Raw genomic sequence first — 21,156 nt, 5'->3', positions numbered from 1 at the left:
AGAAGTTGACATCACTGAGGAATCTGCCAATTGGTTGACGTTTAACCAACCTTCTTTTTACACATAAACCCCATCAAAGAGTTGTTTACACTAATGTTCTTTTGAAATGCAAATCCAGAATGCCAACAGACTGAAACTCAATTTAGATTAATGTAATTACCTGCAATACATAAATGAGTCCGAACTATTTAATAGCCTTCACTTAAACCTTTTTAGAAGATCAAAAAGACTCCTATTGTTGAAGTTTAGTACTACAACAGTTAAAAGATGCCTCTGTGCGATTTTTCGTGTTACCTTCGTAACTTTGTAGAAGCTTGTGGTTTTGCTTCGGTACTCTGAAATTATCTGAAATAATTACAATTCACGTTGAAAAAGTATAACAACTCTGTGACACGTTGGGTGCACGTCTCAGGGAGATTTTTTTTTTTGCTGCTTTCTTACAAAATTATTTTTCTTCAGAAAAATAATTGTCTCTCTTTTTGTTTTAGGCTTTAAAGAAATCAATGCTCCAACTATTACCCCACCTCTCAATCAGCCCAAAAGATCAAAAAAACGCCATGCAAATTTAACGTTGGATAAAATGATGGAAAAATTCCTGCAGCAGAGTGTGGACACGGAAGAGAAATTTTACAGATACGAAGAGCAGAGGCTCAAAATTGAGGACAAGCGTCGGGAAGCTGAGCATGCTCGAGAGCTCCAGATGTTACAGATGTTGGGACAGATGTTGGCAGGAATTTCTTCTACGGTATCACAAAGGTCACAATCTATACCAGCGAGTCCACCTCAGAGAGCGAACCATCGTTCGTATGGGGATAACTTTAATTATAATGCTATGACAGCAGCACTTTCTCCACCGATAGGTACTTCCTTCTATAGCATAAATAAAAGCTATTTTTTTTTAAACTCCTCTGTGAAAGCACTGGTAGTAAGTAGCTTTTGAAAATAAAAGCTAATTGGAATTATTTAATATTGTGGTGAAGGTGTCTGTCTGATGTAAAATGAAATTAAAACGTCATTCGTACCATTGTACTGATTATTTAATATAGATACATTAGTTATAACAGATTTTAATAAGCAAAATCACACCTTTTGAACCCTGTAAACGTGGGGGACTTCTTTCCACATTCACGTCTCTGTAAACTGAAGTTAGGAGAAGTTTTGTATATAAAAGGCAAGCAGCACATTTGCTGAAAGCTGTCTGGAAACATTAGGTACCTTGTAGCGGAAATTCTGCTGCTGTTGAAGTTAATGGGCCTAACCCAGTATGTGAAGTTAAGTCTGTGCATATGTTTTTTCAGGGTTGGGAAAAGGGTGGAGTTTTGCCTACGCTGAAGTAAGTCAAATGTTAAAATCCAGCTTCTTTAAAATAAATTTCTTTCAATCAAAATTCTGAATCTTATCTTTTAATTAAACATTATATTATTGTAGTAGGTGTAGTAGAAGATGAAAATACAGGCATACGTTTTTCTTCTACACCAATTCGTTTATAAATTCTTTGGGCATCTGAATTTATTTTAAAGAAAAAGGCAAAGCAGTAACTCTAGAGTTGGTATTTATGCACAGACTTTTCCTTCTGTACCTTATGTGTGGGCCAGAAGCTGATAATCAGATATTAGCATTCATTAACAGACTTCTTGGGATCTGTGGCTCCGTGTCATTTATCGTAGTGTCTTTGTGCGTGGAGGTAGACTGCATGGGCAGGAGGAAAACAGGGATACTCTATCAGTGCTGGAACCAGAGTCAACTTGAGGCTCGGTGGTTGTAGCCTGCCGCCTGGAAACGAAACAAGTCTTGTTCTGTTTTAATTCTGAATTTCACACTGCTTGGAAGAAAAAAGTGTGATTTGAAAAGGAAAAAAAAAAACCCACCCAGCCTCAGCGTTGAATAATAATCCAGCATGCCAGATCCTAAAGGGCATTCTCTGATTCCTGAGAGGATCTTGGAGCCTTTTCAGTTCTGCGTTACATACTGCGTTTCCCTGTAAAATGCGTGGGGGACTGCATAGTTAGGTCTGTTGAGGCTTTAGGCTGGCTGACTTGGTTGTGTTTCTTCTTGAGTGGATAGTTGGTCTGTAGCATTCTTCGATGGCAGCAGACTTCTGTAGATAAATTATGGCGTACGTATGGATTCTGTGTTTTAAATGTTGTTTTCACTTTTAAATTAAAAGGAGACCTGAAGTGCTTTAGAAAATCTCTTAGGGAAATCATTTGAGGTTCTAGACTGGGGTGATGGTACCCACAAGGCCTTGCCATTACTTCTGAAAGGTTTTTTGCTGAAAGAGTTTCCTTATCTGTAAAGACGTGAAACTAAAGTTCAGTTTTTCCTGCTGGATTTTATCATAGAGGTGTGCAATCATATTACACTGTGCAAAAATGCGTTTTATATGTATTTAACTGTAGCAAGAACAACTTGGGATTCTAATCTTTTAATTGGTAAAGGTGTAACAAAGCGTTTTTAAGATGTGAAAATAACGCTTCAGGCAGCACATCTTTTAAGGAATTAAGATTTCAGTTGTTTACAGCTAAATGTGCCTTAGTGTTTCTCTAGGTAAGCGGGGCTCTATTAAGAATTGCTCTTTGCATAATTCTCTGTTTCCTCCACATTTATTAAGCAATCACTTCATATTTACATATAAACAAAAAACAGCAACAAAGAGAGGACCTTCGTAACAACATTGCATTTTAAGGGTTACAAGCTATATGATAAGTGTATTTCTTGTGTGGTTGAAAACCAGTGAGTGTATGAAGTGTGATTTAAAGAAAATAATCTGCCCTATTTCCAGGGGAGATGAGCTGGGTTTGTTCTCCTCTGGGTCACTGCAGTGCTATTTTGGCCATAATCCAAAACAAGGTGGTTGTTTTTTTTTTTTCTCGTCTCTTTTTTTTATCTCAATAGGAATGGGATGCCTGTATTATAGAACGATTTTAAAAGCAAAAGATCAGCCAGGAGTATTTATCATTATTGAACACTAAAGCATATTATTACTGAAGATTAGCACATCTGGTTTAGGTTTAGACTCTGTGGAAGACACAGAAAACGATGCTTTTGGCTGATAGCACACAGATGCGGAGTTTTCTTGTTTATTACATCATTTTTTCCCCATTATTATGTCTAAAATTTCTGAACAGTTTTTCCTCTTCCCTCCCCCTGCCCCTCGATTTTGGAGTTGGGGCAGGGGGGAATTACTCAATTTTACACAGCTGAAAATAAGGAGTATCGTGGGAGTTAGTTTTACATAATTATATATTATTATATAGCAGTTCCTTAAAGCTTTTTAGAACGTCTGTAAAAAAGAAAGTAAGCATAGCTACGGTCTAGCAGACTAATACTAACATTCAAATAAACCGCTTTTCTGAACGGAATTGTACAGTTAGTGAGGAGCTTTGTTGAAATAGAACTTACTCTTTTAGTGTATTTACTGCGATATATATTTAACACATCATTGATAGAAGTACTGATCTTCAAGTTTGTCCCATGTTAGGTGAACGGTTTAATTCTCTTTAGCTGTAATTTTTGAAATACTTTTTTCTTCTAAATTTCTGTGGTCTTTTGAAACAGTAATTTGAATATCTAGCCTTCTGAGCATGCAGTTGTTTTAATATGTAGCTTTGCGCCAGAGATCTGTAGTTGTATTGTAGCTAAATATTATCTTTGTGTGATATTTGTAATGTTTGCACCTAGTGTGTTGGATTATAGTTTTGCAGAAAGACTTTCATTATGCTTTGTAACCACCTGCCAAAATAAAAAAAGCAGTGAGATAGGCCCCGATTCTGCTAAGAGGTGGAAGTCTTTAAGGGGAAGCGAAAAATAAGGTAGGGTGTATGTTTAAAATGTGGTTTTAGTTACTCTGTGCTTGCTCTGTGTCTGGATGTGTTTAGTCCTTACTAAGTGTACCTATTTCAGTTGAGCTTAATTATGGAAGTGATTTTAGGCTGAACTAAGAAGATATTTCTAGTTACAAAATGTTCATATGACTATTCTGGGCTGTTGTTTCTTTCTGTACCTGAGCCCTAAATTAGGACTGTGAGCAGTCAGTGGGAATATTCTCTGCATCAGACCCTAAATTCATTTTTAAAATGATCACCTTCCCTAGTTACTCACTGTTTTAAAGGCCTTTAAGTGATGAAGCAGTTGATTTTAGAAGTATGTCACTTTATATATCTTTGAATGATTTTATTAGCATTTATGAGTGCTTAAAAGAAATGCTGATGGTAGTTTAAGAAAGAACATACTTTAAAGTAACACTTATTTTCTTCTTTTCAGTTATAGAGAGATCTTTTTCACTGCACAGAACACACTCTCTAAAGGATATGGAGAATATTTTTCAACTGGTGCGCAATGTTATCCCTCCTCTAACAGGGAAAAGGCATAAAGGTCAAGATGGACGTATAGGCATTGTTGGAGGATGTCAAGAGTAAGTTAAACAGAAGTTTGGGAACGGCGTCTCTTAGATTGGGAACAGAATATTTCCTTACTGCATGCTATTTATTTTGATAAACCATGGTGCTTACTAGATTTCTCTCAATACCTCGTTTTATGTTCTGGAGTAAAATAGCATGATTCAGGGAAAAAAGAGATAGAGCATAAATCAGTTAAATGCTGTACTGACCTAGAAATAAACCAGGCTCTATTCTTCTCTTGGCCACGTTCAGTAATCTGCACAACACTTCGAACGAGCCACTACACCTTCCTGGTTTTCATTTTCTTGTGAAATAGAGGTGGCATCCCTCCTGTAAGAGAGATCCGCTCTTGGACATCTGCCATTGATAAACATTCTATAAAGAGCAAAAAGGTGCTGTCTTACAGCTGTGTTGATTAGCCAGGAGTTAGTTTTCCTGGTGGTCTAATGGGCTTAGGTTCTTACCTCTTGGCAGAAGGCAGCACCTCTGGAGGGTGATGCTGTCCATATCTCTCTCTTCAGTCTTCATAAAGAGAATTTAGGGCAACTGGAATCACAGTTTGGGCACTTTAGTTAAGTATCTAAAACCAGATGGGATTGATCCGGGTCACAGATCCTAGACTTGCCTTGCAAGCAGTGCTTGACTCTTGTTTTTTGTTTGTCTCTAAACTTTTAAGCTGGTTGTCTGAGAAGAGTTTGCTTTTTTATGGCATGATCTTTATAAATATTTCTGTGAAAGGATCAGGTGGCTAAGGTAAAATCCTGTGCCTTTGAAATCAAAGCAAGATTTGAGATTGGCTTCAGTATAGTAAGATTTTATCTCTTTTACAGCAAACGAAAGAGAAAGTTGGGGTTTTTTTTTCAGTTTGCTCTTGAATTCATTATGGCAGGCTGATTTCCAGATTATCTAATCTCATGACTGTGTTTTCTAACCTAAATTGTATTTCATTCTAGATACACTGGAGCACCATATTTTGCTGCAATTACAGCTCTCAAAGTGGTACGTGTTCTTCTATACCAATCCAAAATGAACTTTTCATCATTTATATTGGCCAAGCGCCATTTTTTAAAAGCATTCATTCTGTGCTGCACATGAAATTTGAGTTCTAAAAGGTCTTCTGTTTAACTAAGAAAATACTTAGTCCTGGATTTGTAAAAATACTTTGTAAATATGTGTCATTTGCTATGTTTTCTGTAAATATTTTCTCTGTATAAGGTGAAGTTAGACATAATGTCAAAAAATTGAAAATTTAGAGGGAGAACTGTTTTATCAGAGGCTTGGATAGGAAATTTCAAAACTTGATGAAATATTTTCTCCAAAAGAGAACAATAAAGTAAATCTAGATTAATGTTTAAAGTTACATTTTCAGTGCTGCAGTCTGTTCTTCAGAATTTTTTTTTCTGGGCCTGATAACTGTGTTGAATGAAGTAACTTCCTTTCAAAACTTACAGCTTTAGGCTAGTAAAATTCTTACTTGCTGTAAGTCTAAAGATTGTTCATTGAGTTTAATGTAACTTCTAATAGCACGTTTTATTTACATTATAATCTTTAGCAGAAGTATTTTCTAAGCTTTTTTTTCCTGGAAGTGTGAACTTCCTTATTTTAGTGACATATGAACTGGCTAAAAATATATTTACTGCAGACTACATAAATACAGTTGTGATTATTCAAATGTAAACGAATCATGCTTACATAATACATACACTTTTCAGTACTCTATATAGTGTGTCAGTACTTTCAGTTCATGGTGTATGTTCTTCTTTTTGAAGATTTGTTTCAATCAGTAGGTAACTGATCCAGGTATTTCCACACACCACCACCACCTCCCCCCCCCAGGATGCAGTCCCTCAAGGATTTAAAAACTGAAATTATACTATTTAATGATCTTATATAAAATAATAAGGCCACTCAGCTTTCTGTTCACTAAGTGCAAATATGGTAGCGTACTGGGAGGTCCCCTATTGAAGTCACTTGGTCTCAGATCATTCCATCTGCACATAAAGAGTCATAGGATCAAATCTCTGCATTGCTTAGTAGCTTGAAATGTTAAATGTGTAGTGGTAAAGCAGAGGAGACATTTTCTTAACCTTGGGAAATTCCAATATGCAAGACGGATAGATCAGGCTTTCTGGTCACTGCTTACATAATTTTTATGTGGATGTCTGATTTTTTTTAATTGATAACAGAAGCTGGAGGCTAAACTCGTCAGCTTTAATGTTTATTTAACTTAAGGTGTGTTGTTGAAATTGTGCCAGCCTTTATCTGATACGGATTTGGCCCATTGAGTAAAAATGGTAGGGCTGGAAATGTACTCAACGATTGCCGTAGCTATATTTTGCCAGTATATTACAGTATTGTTTTTCCTCCCTAATGTAGCTTGTCTCTTGTTCAGCTGTGTTCTTTTGCTGTTCTTCTTATTGTATATGTGACTTTTCATTCTTTGCTCATCTGCAAATGAGAAACATTTCTCAAGTGAGTAAATGTTCAAGATCTGTGTTTTCAGTCATCCTGTTCGTGAGAAACGGAAAAAAAATTATATTGGAAGTTAGATATAAAAAAATTTTCTCCAAAGCAGTGAGTGGTAGCCTAAGCCAAAATAGAAAAAATAATAGTTTGCTTTAACTACTGAGAAGTAAGAATGCAGGTGAAGTTATTCACTGAGTAAACTTTGGAATGATAAAGTTATTATTAAGTATAAATTTGATAATTCTGTTTGCAAATTTTCTTTTTTAGGGTGCAGATTTATCCCATGTGTTTTGTACCAAAGATGCAGCAACAGTAATCAAATCATATAGTCCAGAGCTGATTGTTCATCCAGTTCTGTAAGTGACTTATCTTTTGTTTAAATGAGCAAGACAGGATTACTAGTTTGAACGTTTTGGTCTGACATTTGATTAGTTTGCGTTATTTCTTTTTCTGAGTTACAGGATGGGTGAGCTGGAGATTACAAAAACTCCTTGGTTTGTCCTTTCATTAGAAACAGTTAGATATTTAATATAGAACAGTCAGTTGTGAATTTTTTTTCATTACTGTCAAAGTACAATTTTTTAAAAAGCAAAGATCTTGCTTGCTGCTACTTGCTGACATGTGTTCTGTGATTGTAATGCATTTAACTGTGAACAGTAGCAAAATCCAGAACTAAGAATCACTACAAGTCAGCATTTTAGAATCTGCATTTGAAAGGCAAATAGAGTATGTTCTCTTGCTTCTTCAGTCCTAATAGTATTTAACAGTAGCGTATCTTTTTTCCTGTCACTGCTGTGTATATAGTCATTTATGAAAAATTCCTAGGCAAGAGAGATGCTGATTCTCATTTTTCTTCATAAATGTGTTGCATTAGATACACACCTATTCCTGGGAATCAATGGATGTTCTAAAATGATCTAAAATACATGGTTTAATAAACTTTTCATCATCTTAATAAGCAGCTGTCCTAATAGGGAGAATCAGCGTGTGCTTCCCTGAATTTGTGTTCTGAAATATGTTACTGATTGGTGAACTTTTACAGGATAAATTACTTCAAGTAGGTGTTGTGATGGTTTACAGTGAGCGCTGCAAATGAGAATTAACATGTGTGTCTTAGGTATATGTCACTGAGCTTAGCTTGCACCAGTGCGTGTCAAAGTCTGTTGGTGTACATAGCAAAGCTGTGATTAAGCTAGAAAAAGCGTAATTTAAAATCGTGTTTGTCAGATACTGCTGTCAGGAAGGATTTATGACAGTAGAAATATTTTGGTGTCTGAGAAGAAGAATATGATCTCCCTTATGGGGACGCCTGCAGTTGGAAGCCCTAAGTTTATTACATTCTGAAGGTGGGTTTCATTCCTGTCAGTGTAGAGAGGTGCTTAGAAAGAATCAGTTAAACAGACAGATACCAAGGGTTGTGTTTTGTCGGGGTGTTTTGGTTTTTTTCAAAGATAGAAGAAACCCATGACTTTGTGGATTTTAGACAGGGAAAAAATGATGTTTGAAAGCAAGGGGAAGATAGAAGGGTGGGATTTTTACCAGTCCAACTGCGTTAGCCTCTAAAATCCAAAAGGCACATCTTCAGATGATGTTCTGTCTGATATCATACCATAGCAAATGAGATGGAGAATCTTAACGGCAGTATTAGCTCGTAACTTAGGTTGTTTTGATGGATGACACTTGGGATACAGCATACGGTTGTCTTGTATGGGAAGGAGTTGACTTTGCCTTGGGAGAAGCATTTTTCGTATACACAGGGTTCTTGATGTCTGTGGTAATGGAAAAGGTTAATAGGTGAAACAGAAGCAGCATAGAGAAAAAGGGAGGTGACAGTGTGTAAACAGTAAAATTTCTGTTCATGGAGGACCAGACTGTGCCTACTAAATAAGGGTATTTTTTTAATACAAAAAGATTCTCAGTGTCTTTTGTGGAATTCAGATCTCTGTGAAATCTCCGATCTTTCTATTCGCAAAGAGAACTTTTCATTTTAAACATAAGCTCTGTCTATAAATTCCTCCAGATGTACAAAGTACAGTGAATCTAGGAATTTTCATATCCATATAGGTTTAAGTCTGAAACTCAATGTTTAATACTTATATTAAAACTCTGATTAATTTCACCCAGACAGCTGGCTAATTGCATGAAGCAATGGATCTGTAAATATTGTTTATATGACATTCCAAATGAAAAAATGCAAATATCAGAATGTTCAGATTTTGTTTTTTAAATTTTCTTATATTTTTATGTCGTCTTTTCTGCTTCATTTGAGGAAAAGAGAAAACAGTCTTTTCTGGTAAGAAAGGAAGAAATCTTGACTGACTCTATTGAGCCCAGGTTTTATTCAAATTTACACAAACAGCCTCTTTTTCTCGTAAGGTCCTTTGTCTTCAGTGTCACACTTTTCATATGATCTTTTATATGTTGTGGAGCCATTCGAGTCCTGCAGCCACGGCCGGCCGCTCTTGATTCAGAGACTGATCTCTTAAACAGTCTTTGTACTTTCTCCCGGGCCGCACTTCACGCATGGAAGAACCTCCGGGTAAAACCCACCAAGCAGCTACGTCATTGTTTTCTTTTGTGTCTCTCCTTAAAACTTTGCTTTGTTATGATTTCTCCGTGACCCTTCAGAGTAACTAGGTAGCTGTTGCACCACTCTCTTATTATGCTAATCATAATTAAGGCCCCCGTGTACTCCTCAATTCACGGAGTGAACAGCTTGGCATTTCGCCAGGGTTCAGCTGCCATTTTGTACTGCCAGGAGTCTGACATTTTATCACCTCCTCTGCGACTTGGCTGCCGCTACCTTTCCCGACCGCCTTCACCTCGCAGGGGATCACCTCGAGGGAAGAACGTGCTCTTTTTTTGCTGCTGCCCCCCGAACGCGAGGGCTCTTCTGGCTCGTTAGAGCTGCTGCTGCGGATCTTTGACGGCATGACTCGCGAAGGTATGCAAGAGCTAGAAGTTGAACTGTTGCGTTTCGGGTCCTTGGCAAATGTCTGTCACTTCGAGGATGCGAGGAATGTTATGTGAGAACGATGGAGTAGGATTGCAGAAGGGGGGTTATGAAAGCGGGCATCCATCTCGCAGCATTGCCAGGGCAATTCCATGTGGCCCCAGCTGCAGTCCATCCCGGCATTCCTTTTGGTGTAACATCCCGTGCTGGGGACACCCATAACGCAACTTTCTCTGTGGTTTTTGTCTCGTGACTCCGTTCCCTGTTCCTGTCAGTGAAGGTAAGAGAGCTGGGACTGCACGTGGGAGCCTGGGATCTGGAAAGACGAAGCTTCCACGCCGGGCTCTGTGCATCCTCGCCCCCTGAGCTGAATGATGATAGCTGGGTGTCTAGGGGCCATGAATCGTCAGTATTATCTTATCAACAGCAGCTTCTCCTTTTTATTCGGGGATTCTGTCAAATGCATTACGGCCCCTTCCACAACGACTTTTTTTAATGAAAGTATTAATTAAAAACTGACCAGCAACCAGTTCAGTGTTTCTGCTGACTGACTTTTTGCTTTCCTGTGGAGAAGTGAAAAGTGTATATTGCAGAAGCTGGGGTCTTTTGAGTAGAGGAGTATACTGAGTCTTGGTCACAACTGCCTTGCTCTTGTCACCACTACCCCTGGTTTGTGCTACATATTTCTGTTTTCTCAGCTGATGTGTTCCTCCTGTAAACTCTACACAAATACAGGCAAGATAAAACTTAGCTTTTGCATTTTATTAAGTTTTATTGCAGGCGTTTCTGTGTAGATTTCTGCTGTAGATGTGTACATACTTTCTTGCATTAGTGTTGGGAACTTTCTAGAGAACAGTTTTCAGGAGCTTTTTTATATTCCTCATGTTAATTCCGTGGCTCAGGGCAGGTTGAATAGACTTCTTGGATACCTGTGTTGGGTTAGCTTATCCTGCCTTGATAGGTGAGTGATCACAGAGTTAAATGAGCTATATGACCCCAGCTGGTTATATTTTAAAAGAAGAGAGAATATCTATTGTGTTAGATTCCCCTCTTGCGGGGACATTCTCTTAATCTTACAGAGTTTTTCTTTCTCTGTAGGCCAGGAAAGATCGAGATAACTACCGAGTAGCCCACTTGTAACCTGGTTGTCAGACCATTTGTAAAGTCAACAGTCAATACACTCCTTGATCTCCAGAGTTTTATCTGAGAAGTAGAATGAGATGTCAGGTCATTAATTTCTTGGGGTCCTGAAGAAGTCACGTAATTTTTCCATTATCTCCAAAAAAGTCACCCTTGAACTAGGTGTGGATTTAGAACTAGTACCTTCCTCTCAGCTGGTTGTATCTGTGGGTCTGTATGGACTAGGAAAGATTGCCAGAATTACTGAAAGTCTTACAGTTAATTGCAGAGTTCAAGTTTTGGTTTGGATTTTGAAAAAGATTATTCTTTTCAGTTTGAACTACAAATAATTGGGGAGAAAACTCTTAGGAAGCTGGCCTGTGTGTTGAGGCCAGTTACCATTAATAAAGAAGCTTAGCTTAGATCAGGGTTGCTGGAACATATTTTACCTAGTTTTATTGGATTTTGTCTATGTTCTGATGATTTGAATAAAACAAGAAAGGGAGTCATGGATAGCGAGCTCCTGATGAGTTATTTGAGCACTTTTCACCACTGCCAAGTCTCTTAAAGCCCAGGAACAATCTTTAAGATTTTTGGCCCTTTTTAATTCATTATGTGGAGAGTGGATTCAAAAACATTGGTCCTTTGTGGGAGGAAGCTCATACCTTTTAGTTTTGTTAGCTAAGGATAGCTATTAAACGCTTCTGCGTAATGTGGGACTAACCTCTCTTTTGAATCAGCTGCAGGAAGAAGTCCAAGAATCCTTGTCACCAGGGAAAGTCAAGGAGAAAGCACAGATTGCTCCAATTACCAAAAAGATGCCTCCCAAGTGACTTGGCTGCTGGATGCCTATTACACCTGCAGAGAAGATGCAGGCATAAACTTTGTGATCTTTCTCCCAAACCTCGTTTAGACAGCAGCCTAGCTAGGAATCACATAAGAAAGTTTTGGGTTTTTTTTTTTTCCTAAGTACTTAGGGAGAGATAAAGTTCAGTTTGTATGTGCTGACTCAGAGACATATACTTAAACTGTTTCTAATCCTGTTGTGCAGTGCCATGGAGAGAACTTGTTTATAGACCTGTTTCCTGTGTCCAGCTTTCTTGGCAAAAAGCTGCTGCTTCTTTGCTGTATGCTGCAGAGTGAGTAAAAGATGGGAGGTGTATTCAGCCCGTACTATAGTCCCTTTCCTCCCTCTTGTTGCAGAGGTCCTTATCCCACACGATACTAACAGAGGTTTTGCTACCTCCTCAAAATGCAAGAAGTAGCCAGAGATTTTTAGCACCACTGCGGGGAGTGCTGCTGTTCTTGCTGCTTTCTGATACGTCAGAAAGAGATGTATATGTGTGTAGGAGCGTTTTACTCCAGTTAGATTGTGGCCAAATTCATCCTTCTGAATGCTTGCCATGCTGCTGTGATTTGACACCAGGATTAGATGTCTTTGGTATTTAATCTTTCTTGAGTTTGAGTGAAGGCAGGCATGCCTGGGATTTGCTTTTGCATTTTTTTTATTATTATTATTATTTGAAGGTTTTAGGGTCTCATTCTTTTTTTCCAGCTGACAATCAGCAAAGCAGATATTTAGACTGAGACTTGTTCTGTCTTCTCATGTGTCCACAGCTGATTTTACGTACTCTAGCCTTCTGAGTATTGATTCAACTATCATCTGTGCCTTAGAGTTGAATGTAAACTAGAGAGAGATACTGATGTGATAAAAGCTTGTCACTTTACTTACTGGTTTTACCATTTAAAAAAAAAGTGCATTAGTTTTTCTGGGGACACTTTAAGTCTGTTTCAGTATGAGGGAAATTACGTTGTCATCTCAACTTTCTTCTGTCACTTTTAAAGTCACAGGTTTTGGTTGATTGCAGCCCATTTGGAAGAATACTTGACAGATTCTACTTATCAAGTCAGTTCACAGGAATTATTAATAGGTCAGGACCACTTCCATGAACTCTGAAAATATGAGGTCAAGACAGTTATCATTATACTTTGGGGGGGTGTTGCCATAACATGCATTGGTAATGTGATTGAGATCAAAACGTACTACAACTGCTTTTAATGTTTGGATATATCTAAATGCAGGTCGTAAAATGATTGTTGATACCTGTGGTATCTTTACAAGGCTAGATAAGGTTGACCTTGAGTGCTGTTGTCATGTCTGTGTGAGAAATCTCGGAAAATAATCAAGCAATAGATTCTTCTCCTTTGGGGCTCTTTCTCACAGGATGCAAGAGGCTCTGCTCTGCATAAGAGAGGTGACCCCATTTGTATAATGTGTTTGGGTTCATTATTAAAGAGGTCGGGTTTGGCTCTGATGCCTGTAGTGTGTTGACAACCCAATTCCTAGTGAAACAGAAGATCTGATACCTAAATGAGAGTCGAGTGTCCAAGTAGCAGCTGTGGAAAACATTTTGGGTTTTGTCGTCACTATTAGGATATGAAAAATACGATATAGTGAATGTGGCATTTTTTCTTAATGCATACCTCAGTAGGTCATTTACACTCTCACTGCCTTGAAGGTAGAATATGGAGCAAGTAAAGACTGTGGTATCTGCATGTTAAGAGCAGTCTTTTGCTATGAACTTGTGACACCAGTGCTTCTCCTGGATGATGGGTTGCTGTTCTTGCTGCTGTGTTGCTAATATTCAGATGAAGCCTACCAGGTTCACTTCTGGTGTCTAAATTAACTTATTCAATGGATGAAAAGGAAGACTTGATTTGAATAGTATTCAGTCCCCCTCTCATTAGGGTCTTTGTTTTTCTGTCATTTTCTTCCCTGTCATTTAATCAGATTGTAGCAGGAAAATAGGTGTTGTCTACCCAGGATTTGCAGATTAAACACTATTGAAAGATATTTCAACAGCCTGGTAGGTGAAAATGACCATTTTGTCTTCTAAACTTTTGGGGCGGGAGCATTTTAATGTATGAATCTTAATATACTAAATGTATCTCTTTTTGGTCTCTAATTGCATCCAGCCAGCTTCATGCCACTTGTGTTGTCACTGAGATTTGCCCTACCTGATTGAGATGCTTGGTGAGAGACCCGTGAGTTGATAATGGGATCGATGGACTTTTCTAGAATAAGTTGTTATTTCCGGTTCTGTTCATGGGGCTGAAAGAGGCTGCCTCAAGCCTTTGGGCTTCTGGAAATTTGGAGTTAATTTACAGGAATGATGATTTAAACACTGACAAATATAGCTACTCTCAGAATGTAGAATTAGTCTAATTTTATGCTCAAACATTTTTTGCACTGTTTGGTTTTGCCTTTAATTCCTTTGACCTTTCCAGAATAATCTCTCTCCCTATCTTATTTACCCAGTTTCCCATAATGACCTCACCCAAGGTTTACCACAATAGTTAATAATTAACTTTCTGAGATAACTACTTAAATTCTAGAGCTACGCATTATGTCCCATCTTTCGCTCTTTTGATGTACTCTATAACACGACAGGATCTAAGTGTCAGCAGGTCTAACATTTGATTCACATTAATATAATTACCTGCAGTGCTTGGACAAACAAAAGCAAAACTCTTTCATCCTCAGATCAGAGGCTTTTTCCATCTTTGAAGATAAGACTCTAGGTTGGCTTTTGAAACTGCCCACTTAAAGTGGCTTTGTCTGAGTTTACGTAACAGACTTTTGCAATGCTACATTTTAGTGCATTTGGAGTTGCCTCAGTCACACCAAGTGTGCACAGATAATGAGCAGAATTTGAAAAATACACTCTCCAGCAAGGAGCCATATAGTGGATCAGGTGACAGCAGTTTTGCTTGTGTCCCGTGTCCTTTTCTAGCAGGAGGTCCCACTGATTGGCGTTTTGTGACATCCAAACCACATCTCTGATTACTAAGGTGGTTCCAGCTCTGCCTAAAGCACATGTGAAGAGCTGCGGTCCTGCTGCCTCCTGTCTGCGCTGTCATTCATGCTTATCTACTATTTCCATAGCTCGCCGTTACACCCATGCTGACTTTGCTTCACATTTTCTTGTTTCCATGTAAAATTTGACAAGGCTGCACCTTATCACTGTTGTTCCTTTCCCTCTTCTAGAAAGCAACGGCAGTAACTGTCATTCATCCTGAATGAGGAAAGCTGCTGTGTTTAGAGCTTTCTGTAATAATTTAAAGCTATTGCCTTGGTGGCTTTTGATCATTTGGTGAAAGCCAGTCTTTGAATATAATGCAGTGTACGGCAAAATTTTCTTTTTTTGGAGGGCTGGGGATGGGAGTTGTGTTTCAGGCCCTAGCTGTCAAGTGTCCTCCCACTCTGGGCAGTGACCAGCCTAGAGCAGACTTTCAAGCAGGTGGCACCTGTCAAGTATCTGTTACAAACTGCTCTGGAAGATGGTTACAAACTGTGGGTGATATTAGGGCAGTAGCCACCATCTTTTTTCAGGTTCTTTGTTGGTTTTGGAAAGGTTATTGCATCAAGCTTTCACCAAGATGAAGATCTACAGAACTGTGTTTTATGTCAGTTTTTACTGTGTGATAGTTAAATACAGAAGAGTCGTGAAGAGCAAAAAGCTTGACTTGAAGTTTTTGTTTTCTGTATGAGCTTTTCGAAACTGAAAGTAGTATAAGAGACTCTGACGTTGTGCACTGAGAGGCAACAGTGAGACTACGCAGTACTGAATCCAGCAATTACTGCCATAAGTACCATAACCAAACCGGTGCTGTTACTGTATGCAAAAATAACTGAGGTGGCAAGACAGCAGGAATTTTTTCAGGGTGTATTGATTTTAATTTGGCAGAAGTTATCTAAAGCTACCAATAATTCACGAAGAAAATTTGTCCTCACTATTTAATAGACTCAGTGCTGTTTAATTTGAAGACTATTTGTAGATTTTGCCATGGAAAGCACTTCTCTCAATACGTTCTGGAGGCAGAGAAAAGAGCAAAAAGATAAACATGCAAGATGCTGAACACCATACCTTGGCCCTGTCTACACAGGGCTTCAAGGAAGGCAAAGGATAAAGCTGTTGTGTCTCTCTTCCCATGAGATTGCAGTCTTCTCAGCCTCCACTGAGCGAAGCTTTGTCCTTCCTTCTACCTCTCACTAATAGTCAAGGAACGTCGATCAGGTAAACATCTGTGGGGTCCTTTTTCATAGTGTGCCCCCCATGAGACTCTATATGCTTGCTTATTTGTTTAGATCTGCTTTGACTAATGGATGATGCGTAAAGTTGATTGAGTGATTGTTGACATTAGCTTTAGACTCTTCCTTACCTACTGAGCTTCACAGGAGTGAGACAGGGTATAGAAGCTTCTTCTGTTTTCCTTATTAATGATTCTGTTGTCTTGCAGTTGTTATCTATGTGTTTATCCTGTGATAGTTCTTTTCTGTATGCAGTCAGAGCTTTATCAGTTGCTTTCCAGACAAGCTAAGACTTTGAGAAACCTTTTGGGGTTTGGAGGGGTGTTGTTTGGTTGCTCAACTGAAGAACAGTGAGCTGTCGGAATCTAGATTTTCATCAGAATGGCATCTGATAACATGTCACATAACACGTAGTGGTTAGCTGGAAGTTAAGCAGCTGTTTGAAGATCTGTTCATTCCCTTCAAATCTACAGCTGCGGTCTGTCACCAGAATCCTTAATTGCACACATCTGCACAATGGTACTGTAGTTCACTCTCCATGTTTACAGGTGCTACTGCTTGGATTCAGCTTCCCAAAATATTCCTGTTGTGTATGTCCATGGTGCAGAGTTTGTATTTTAAAGTTACGGGAAAGCCAGACTGTTTCCCAATCTCTTGCCCCATCACCTTTCAAAAAAGCTTGCTTTATTTTGGGAAATCAATCAAAGTCTCTCTCAAAGGTTTTCACCCTCTTTTCAGAAATTCAAATGCTGTTTTCTTGTGGCTTTGCAAGAGATTTTCTGACTCACTTTATATTAATATTAGCTTTGTGCTTTAGAGTAGGGGTATTGCATTTGTGATTCCTGTTTTGGAAAAAAGCCAAGTCGTGTATCGTATGGCTCTGCACCTCTAAAGGCAATACTGATTCTTGCTTACTTGATCCCTTTCTGTCAAAGCATGAAGATTGCATCTCTTTTGATCAAGGGGATGTCTTCTTCATGCCTCATACCTTTCTAGATAATTAAAAAAAAAAAAAAAATAACAGTGCTAATTTCAATTGTGCGTGCATGTCACGGGCAGTGGAGGTGATAATTAAATGGAGAGGTTTGAAATCAGGTTAGTAATCAGGCAGAGAAATTGGCATGAAAGGACAAAGGAAGTTAACAACGTTATTTGTGTGAGCGTAGTACACAGCGAACAGCTGAGGACCTGACCAGCATTCTCTGCTGGTGCTTCCAAGGTGTTTGGGGTTTTTTTTCCTGGTTTTGATCCACAGGCAAACAAGAATATACATTGGCTTTTACTGTAGTGGTAAACTAAACACTGCCAGGGAATATTTATTCCCAGGTACCCAAACATGATTATCTGTACTGGCAAATTATCCGAATGATCCTTGGCAAGGTTTTTGGCTGGTGCCAGCTATCCTCTCCCAACAACTTCTCTCCACTGGTGAGGAGCTGCCACGGTCCAGGGACTGTGCCTGATAGGCAGCTGGAGCGTTACCTGCTCTGATGCCTGAGGGTGTAGAGGCCGGCCGACCTCGGTGTCGGAGAACTCTTCTGGTCGTGTTTAAATGTTGTGTATAGGCTGCAGCTGTTGAGAGCTAGAAGAGTTTCTGTCTTTGCGCTAAATCCCCTGGTCAGAAACATTCAAGGTGACACGACTTCCTGATGGAGGTTACAGGTTGATCATTTGTACCCCGTCAGCTTTAAAATGCTGCTGCTTTGATGTCTGTGTGGGGGAATAAACCGTAAGATGACATGATAGCCCTTCATCTTTTCGGAGAAGCTGTAGGTACCGCGTATTTGTAAGGTGTCCTTAGCTGCATAACCACAGCTGTTGTGAACATCCAGTATCTTAAAGTGAAGTTGGCATGATGCTTCTCTGAGGCAGTATTTGTTCTGCTTTCTTTATGAAGAATCAAAATCCATCAGTTATTTTACAGCATGTTTTTATAGCTGATTTTGCAATGTAATAGTCATTATCGCCATTTTAAATCTCTTGGCCCTTCATATGCCTTGGGTTGCTTCTTGATGTAAAGTTGCAAAGGAGTTATGTGATCGTAATGTTTGTAAAATGCTTTGAAGATGAAAAGCTTTACAGTAGGTTTTTATTATTACCAGAGGCAAAGTGAGCAGGAGTGGCTTTATGTTGGACCGTTCATTTCCCAAGAGATGGTTTTGTTTTGAAGAGTGCACATTATCAGTTGGGTTGGAGACAAAATTATCTTATTTCAATCCTGAATACAAATAAATTGGCAAGCTTTCTACCTTGAGATTATTTGCGTGAGACATTTGTAAAAGAGCAGAGCAGTTACGGTACTGTTTATGGCTCTGTTCTTAGCTTAGGTTTAATGGAACATTAATGTGTTTGACTTCCACTATCCGAAGGAATTTTGAATCCAATCCATTCAAACATCCTTTCATATATATATATATGTATCAGTATTCTTATATCTATATGATATACAGATATATACACTTACTTGAGAAATACATGTATTTGAGATATATATTGCTCTCCTAGAGATAAAATCAGTTGCAGCATGTAAATAAAAAAGTGGTCTGCATTCAGAAATGGTGACTTTTTATTAGAGTTTTGTCCACAGACTGTTTTTCACATGTTCAATCTACCACATATAGAAGAACTGGCTTTTTTTTAATAGTGCTTTAAATATTTCTTGAATAATTTTTATTTCCAGCCTGTATCTACATCATAAACTGATAGGTGGATGTACAGGCACACAAAAAAAAAAAACAACAAAAAAAAAACAACACAAAGCGAGCTGTTTGGCAATTCTCAATCTACTGTTTCCGTGTGAGCGAGAGGAGAAGGGAGGGAGCTGCATCGTTCAGGTGGAAATTCAACGTCGGCTTGCGAAGCGGGGGACTGCTTCGGGGACACCGGTGTCCTCGCGTGGTTCTCGTCTCCCCTGCCCTTGCAGCGGGTCATCGCTTCCACCCAGCAGCCTTGTTCCGACAGAGCCGTTCCGTGGAGTCGGCGCGGGGCGTCTTTGGGGAGCCGGCGCGGCGGCGGCCGGGGATTTCTGAGGCAGCCGTTGTCGGCGGAGGGGCCGCTGGGCCGCGGCCAGGCGCGAGGCACCGCGTCCCTGCGGCCTTCAGCCGGCCGCCTCGCTCGGTGCAGCTGCAAAAGCTTTGGGCTCCTGCCTGGCACTTGCAGAAATCGTCGTGGAATTTGCTGATTCTGCCAGACGCGAGCTAAACACTTGTTCCCAAGTGGTGCGTCCCATCAGTACAGCTGTTGGTTATGAAAAACATGCAAGGGCTTTCATCTGTAATAATAGAGCTTTGTTGAAGTATTGCAAGCTCAAAATTTTCCGAGTAATTCTATCAAATAGTACCTCCTTGCTTAGCCTGTAGGGAGCTTTATTCCCCCATGCTTCGGTTAAAACGTTCATTTATTGTTGTCGCTTATGTCAGAGGTGGGGAGGGAGGGAGGCTCAATTTTCCCTCCGTACTGTCAGTAAGGATTAGCTGACATTGTTGGGCAGTGCTTTCAAAATATTCTGACCTATTTACACAACAAAACTGATCAGAACAAAATAAACAGTTCTGGTCAGCGGCTGAATGCTGTATTGTGGCAGCTATATTTGGCAGTGGATTTTCTCGTCATTTTCCAATGTAGACAAAACCTGAATGCTACAGAAATCTTAAGCATTACAAGCAGATAATACCCTTACTGAATAGCTTGATTCTCCTGTTGCCCTTTGGGGAAAGGGGATGGTTTGGCCGTAATTCAGTTGGAACAAATGCTTATGAAGCAACTGACAAAAAAGCGTATGAGTAGATTTATCATTTTGCCATGCAGGGTAATAAATAATTGCATCGTTTCCAGCAAGCCACAGTATATACCTGCGAGATGGTGGATCTCTCTCCAAGGTGTAATCTCTGCAAAGACGCATTAAATGGGGAATTGTGACAGACTGTAAGAATTGTTGGTTTCCTGCTTGGGTTTTATTTTGTAACAACCATAGTGGATACTTGCAATTACCTCCTCATTTTTATGTGGTATCCCCTAAGGAATGAATCGAGAGAAATGTTTCATTTTAGCTGTTCGGACATCCATTCCGTATCTCCTGGATCACAGATTTTTGGTAGTTTGGAGGATAAAATTGCCTGACGCTCAAGATAGGAAATATCTCTTTCCATCTTGACTCTTCAACTCAACTTTCTGAGAATAACAAAATGAAGTCTTTTTAAACTTGTCTTTTTTTTCCCAATTCCATTTAGTGATAGTCCCAATGCTGTCCATGAGGTGGAAAAGTGGTTACCACGACTGCACTCAGTTGTCATAGGACCTGGCTTAGGTAGAGATGAAGTTCTACTTGAGAACGCTAAGGTAATGTGTATACTGATATTTTATTCTGTGTCTTTATGTTGAAATTTATTAACCAATTTCCTATCTCTTACATGATTACACAAATGTTTTTGATCGGTTTCCTAAATAACAAATTTATTAAAATATTGTTGACTGAAAATTACAGCTGTTAGTCATGGTCTTCATTATTAAACTGTAAGCATCACTCTGAATTTTAGGCACCCATTTGGTTGTTTTGATTTGCTTTTGTTCTGATTGTGAAAGCTGCTAATTAAGAAGTAGATGTTGGCATCTCTAGATAAAGGGCTCTGTGTTTTCTTGGGTGCAAAGCACCTGTACTGTAAGAACATAAATATGAATTCGAGTTCCTAATTTTTGGAACCATATTTGACAACTTGTATCAGGAGAGGTACCAAAGAACAGGGACTGTGTCCCCTTGCAATAAGAAATAATACTCTTAATTATAAAATGTTGCAGATTTCTACTCTGGATAAGGAGGTAATCCTATTTTCTGTCAAGCCTTAGTGGAGAGCTGAAAACGGGAGCTTAGGTAATTCTGTACTCTAAATAATATGTAGTTACACCATCTTCCAGATGATGTCTTCTGTTACTGTCAACACATCTTTGCACATTCAAAGTATATCTTTCAGTCTAATGTCAATCTAATTTTGTACAATTTAATTTTTTTTTCCTGAGAAGTATTACTGAATTAATCAGTGGTACTAACAAGTGGAATTAATATAATTTACAGAAATGTTGACAGTTACACAGTGAAATTGCAAAACAGGGGAGGCAAGAGACTGGAGACC

The 21,156-nt window shown here is 39.0% G+C and overlaps 1 protein-coding gene across 8 annotated transcripts in view; it reads left to right on the top strand.

Annotated features, from left to right (window-relative positions):
- The window catches only part of NAXD (NAD(P)HX dehydratase), a 51,935-nt gene that overhangs the window by 3,147 nt on the left and 27,632 nt on the right, over nt 1–21,156 (top strand). For 6 of the 8 annotated variants that reach the window (XR_008232959.1, XR_008232960.1, XM_052773729.1 and 3 more), the window contains exons 3-7: nt 489–860; nt 4,264–4,414; nt 5,354–5,399; nt 7,134–7,222; nt 20,260–20,368. Coding sequence is in view for 6 of the 8 variants with exons in the window: in XM_052773729.1 (XP_052629689.1) it covers nt 489–860; nt 4,264–4,414; nt 5,354–5,399; nt 7,134–7,222; nt 20,260–20,368 (767 nt within the window). In the remaining 2 variants the exon portion in view is untranslated. The remainder of the gene's footprint in view (nt 1–488; nt 861–4,263; nt 4,415–5,353; nt 5,400–7,133; nt 7,223–20,259; nt 20,369–21,156) is intronic. The other 2 variants (XM_052773733.1, XM_052773732.1) reach the window with 1 other exon arrangement.

The sequence above is a fragment of the Harpia harpyja genome, chromosome 22 (genome assembly GCF_026419915.1).
Source record: "Harpia harpyja isolate bHarHar1 chromosome 22, bHarHar1 primary haplotype, whole genome shotgun sequence".
NCBI classification, from domain to species: Eukaryota; Metazoa; Chordata; class Aves; order Accipitriformes; family Accipitridae; genus Harpia; species Harpia harpyja.
Note: the sequence above shows the minus strand (reverse complement) of the source record. Positions and strands in the feature narration are given on the sequence as shown.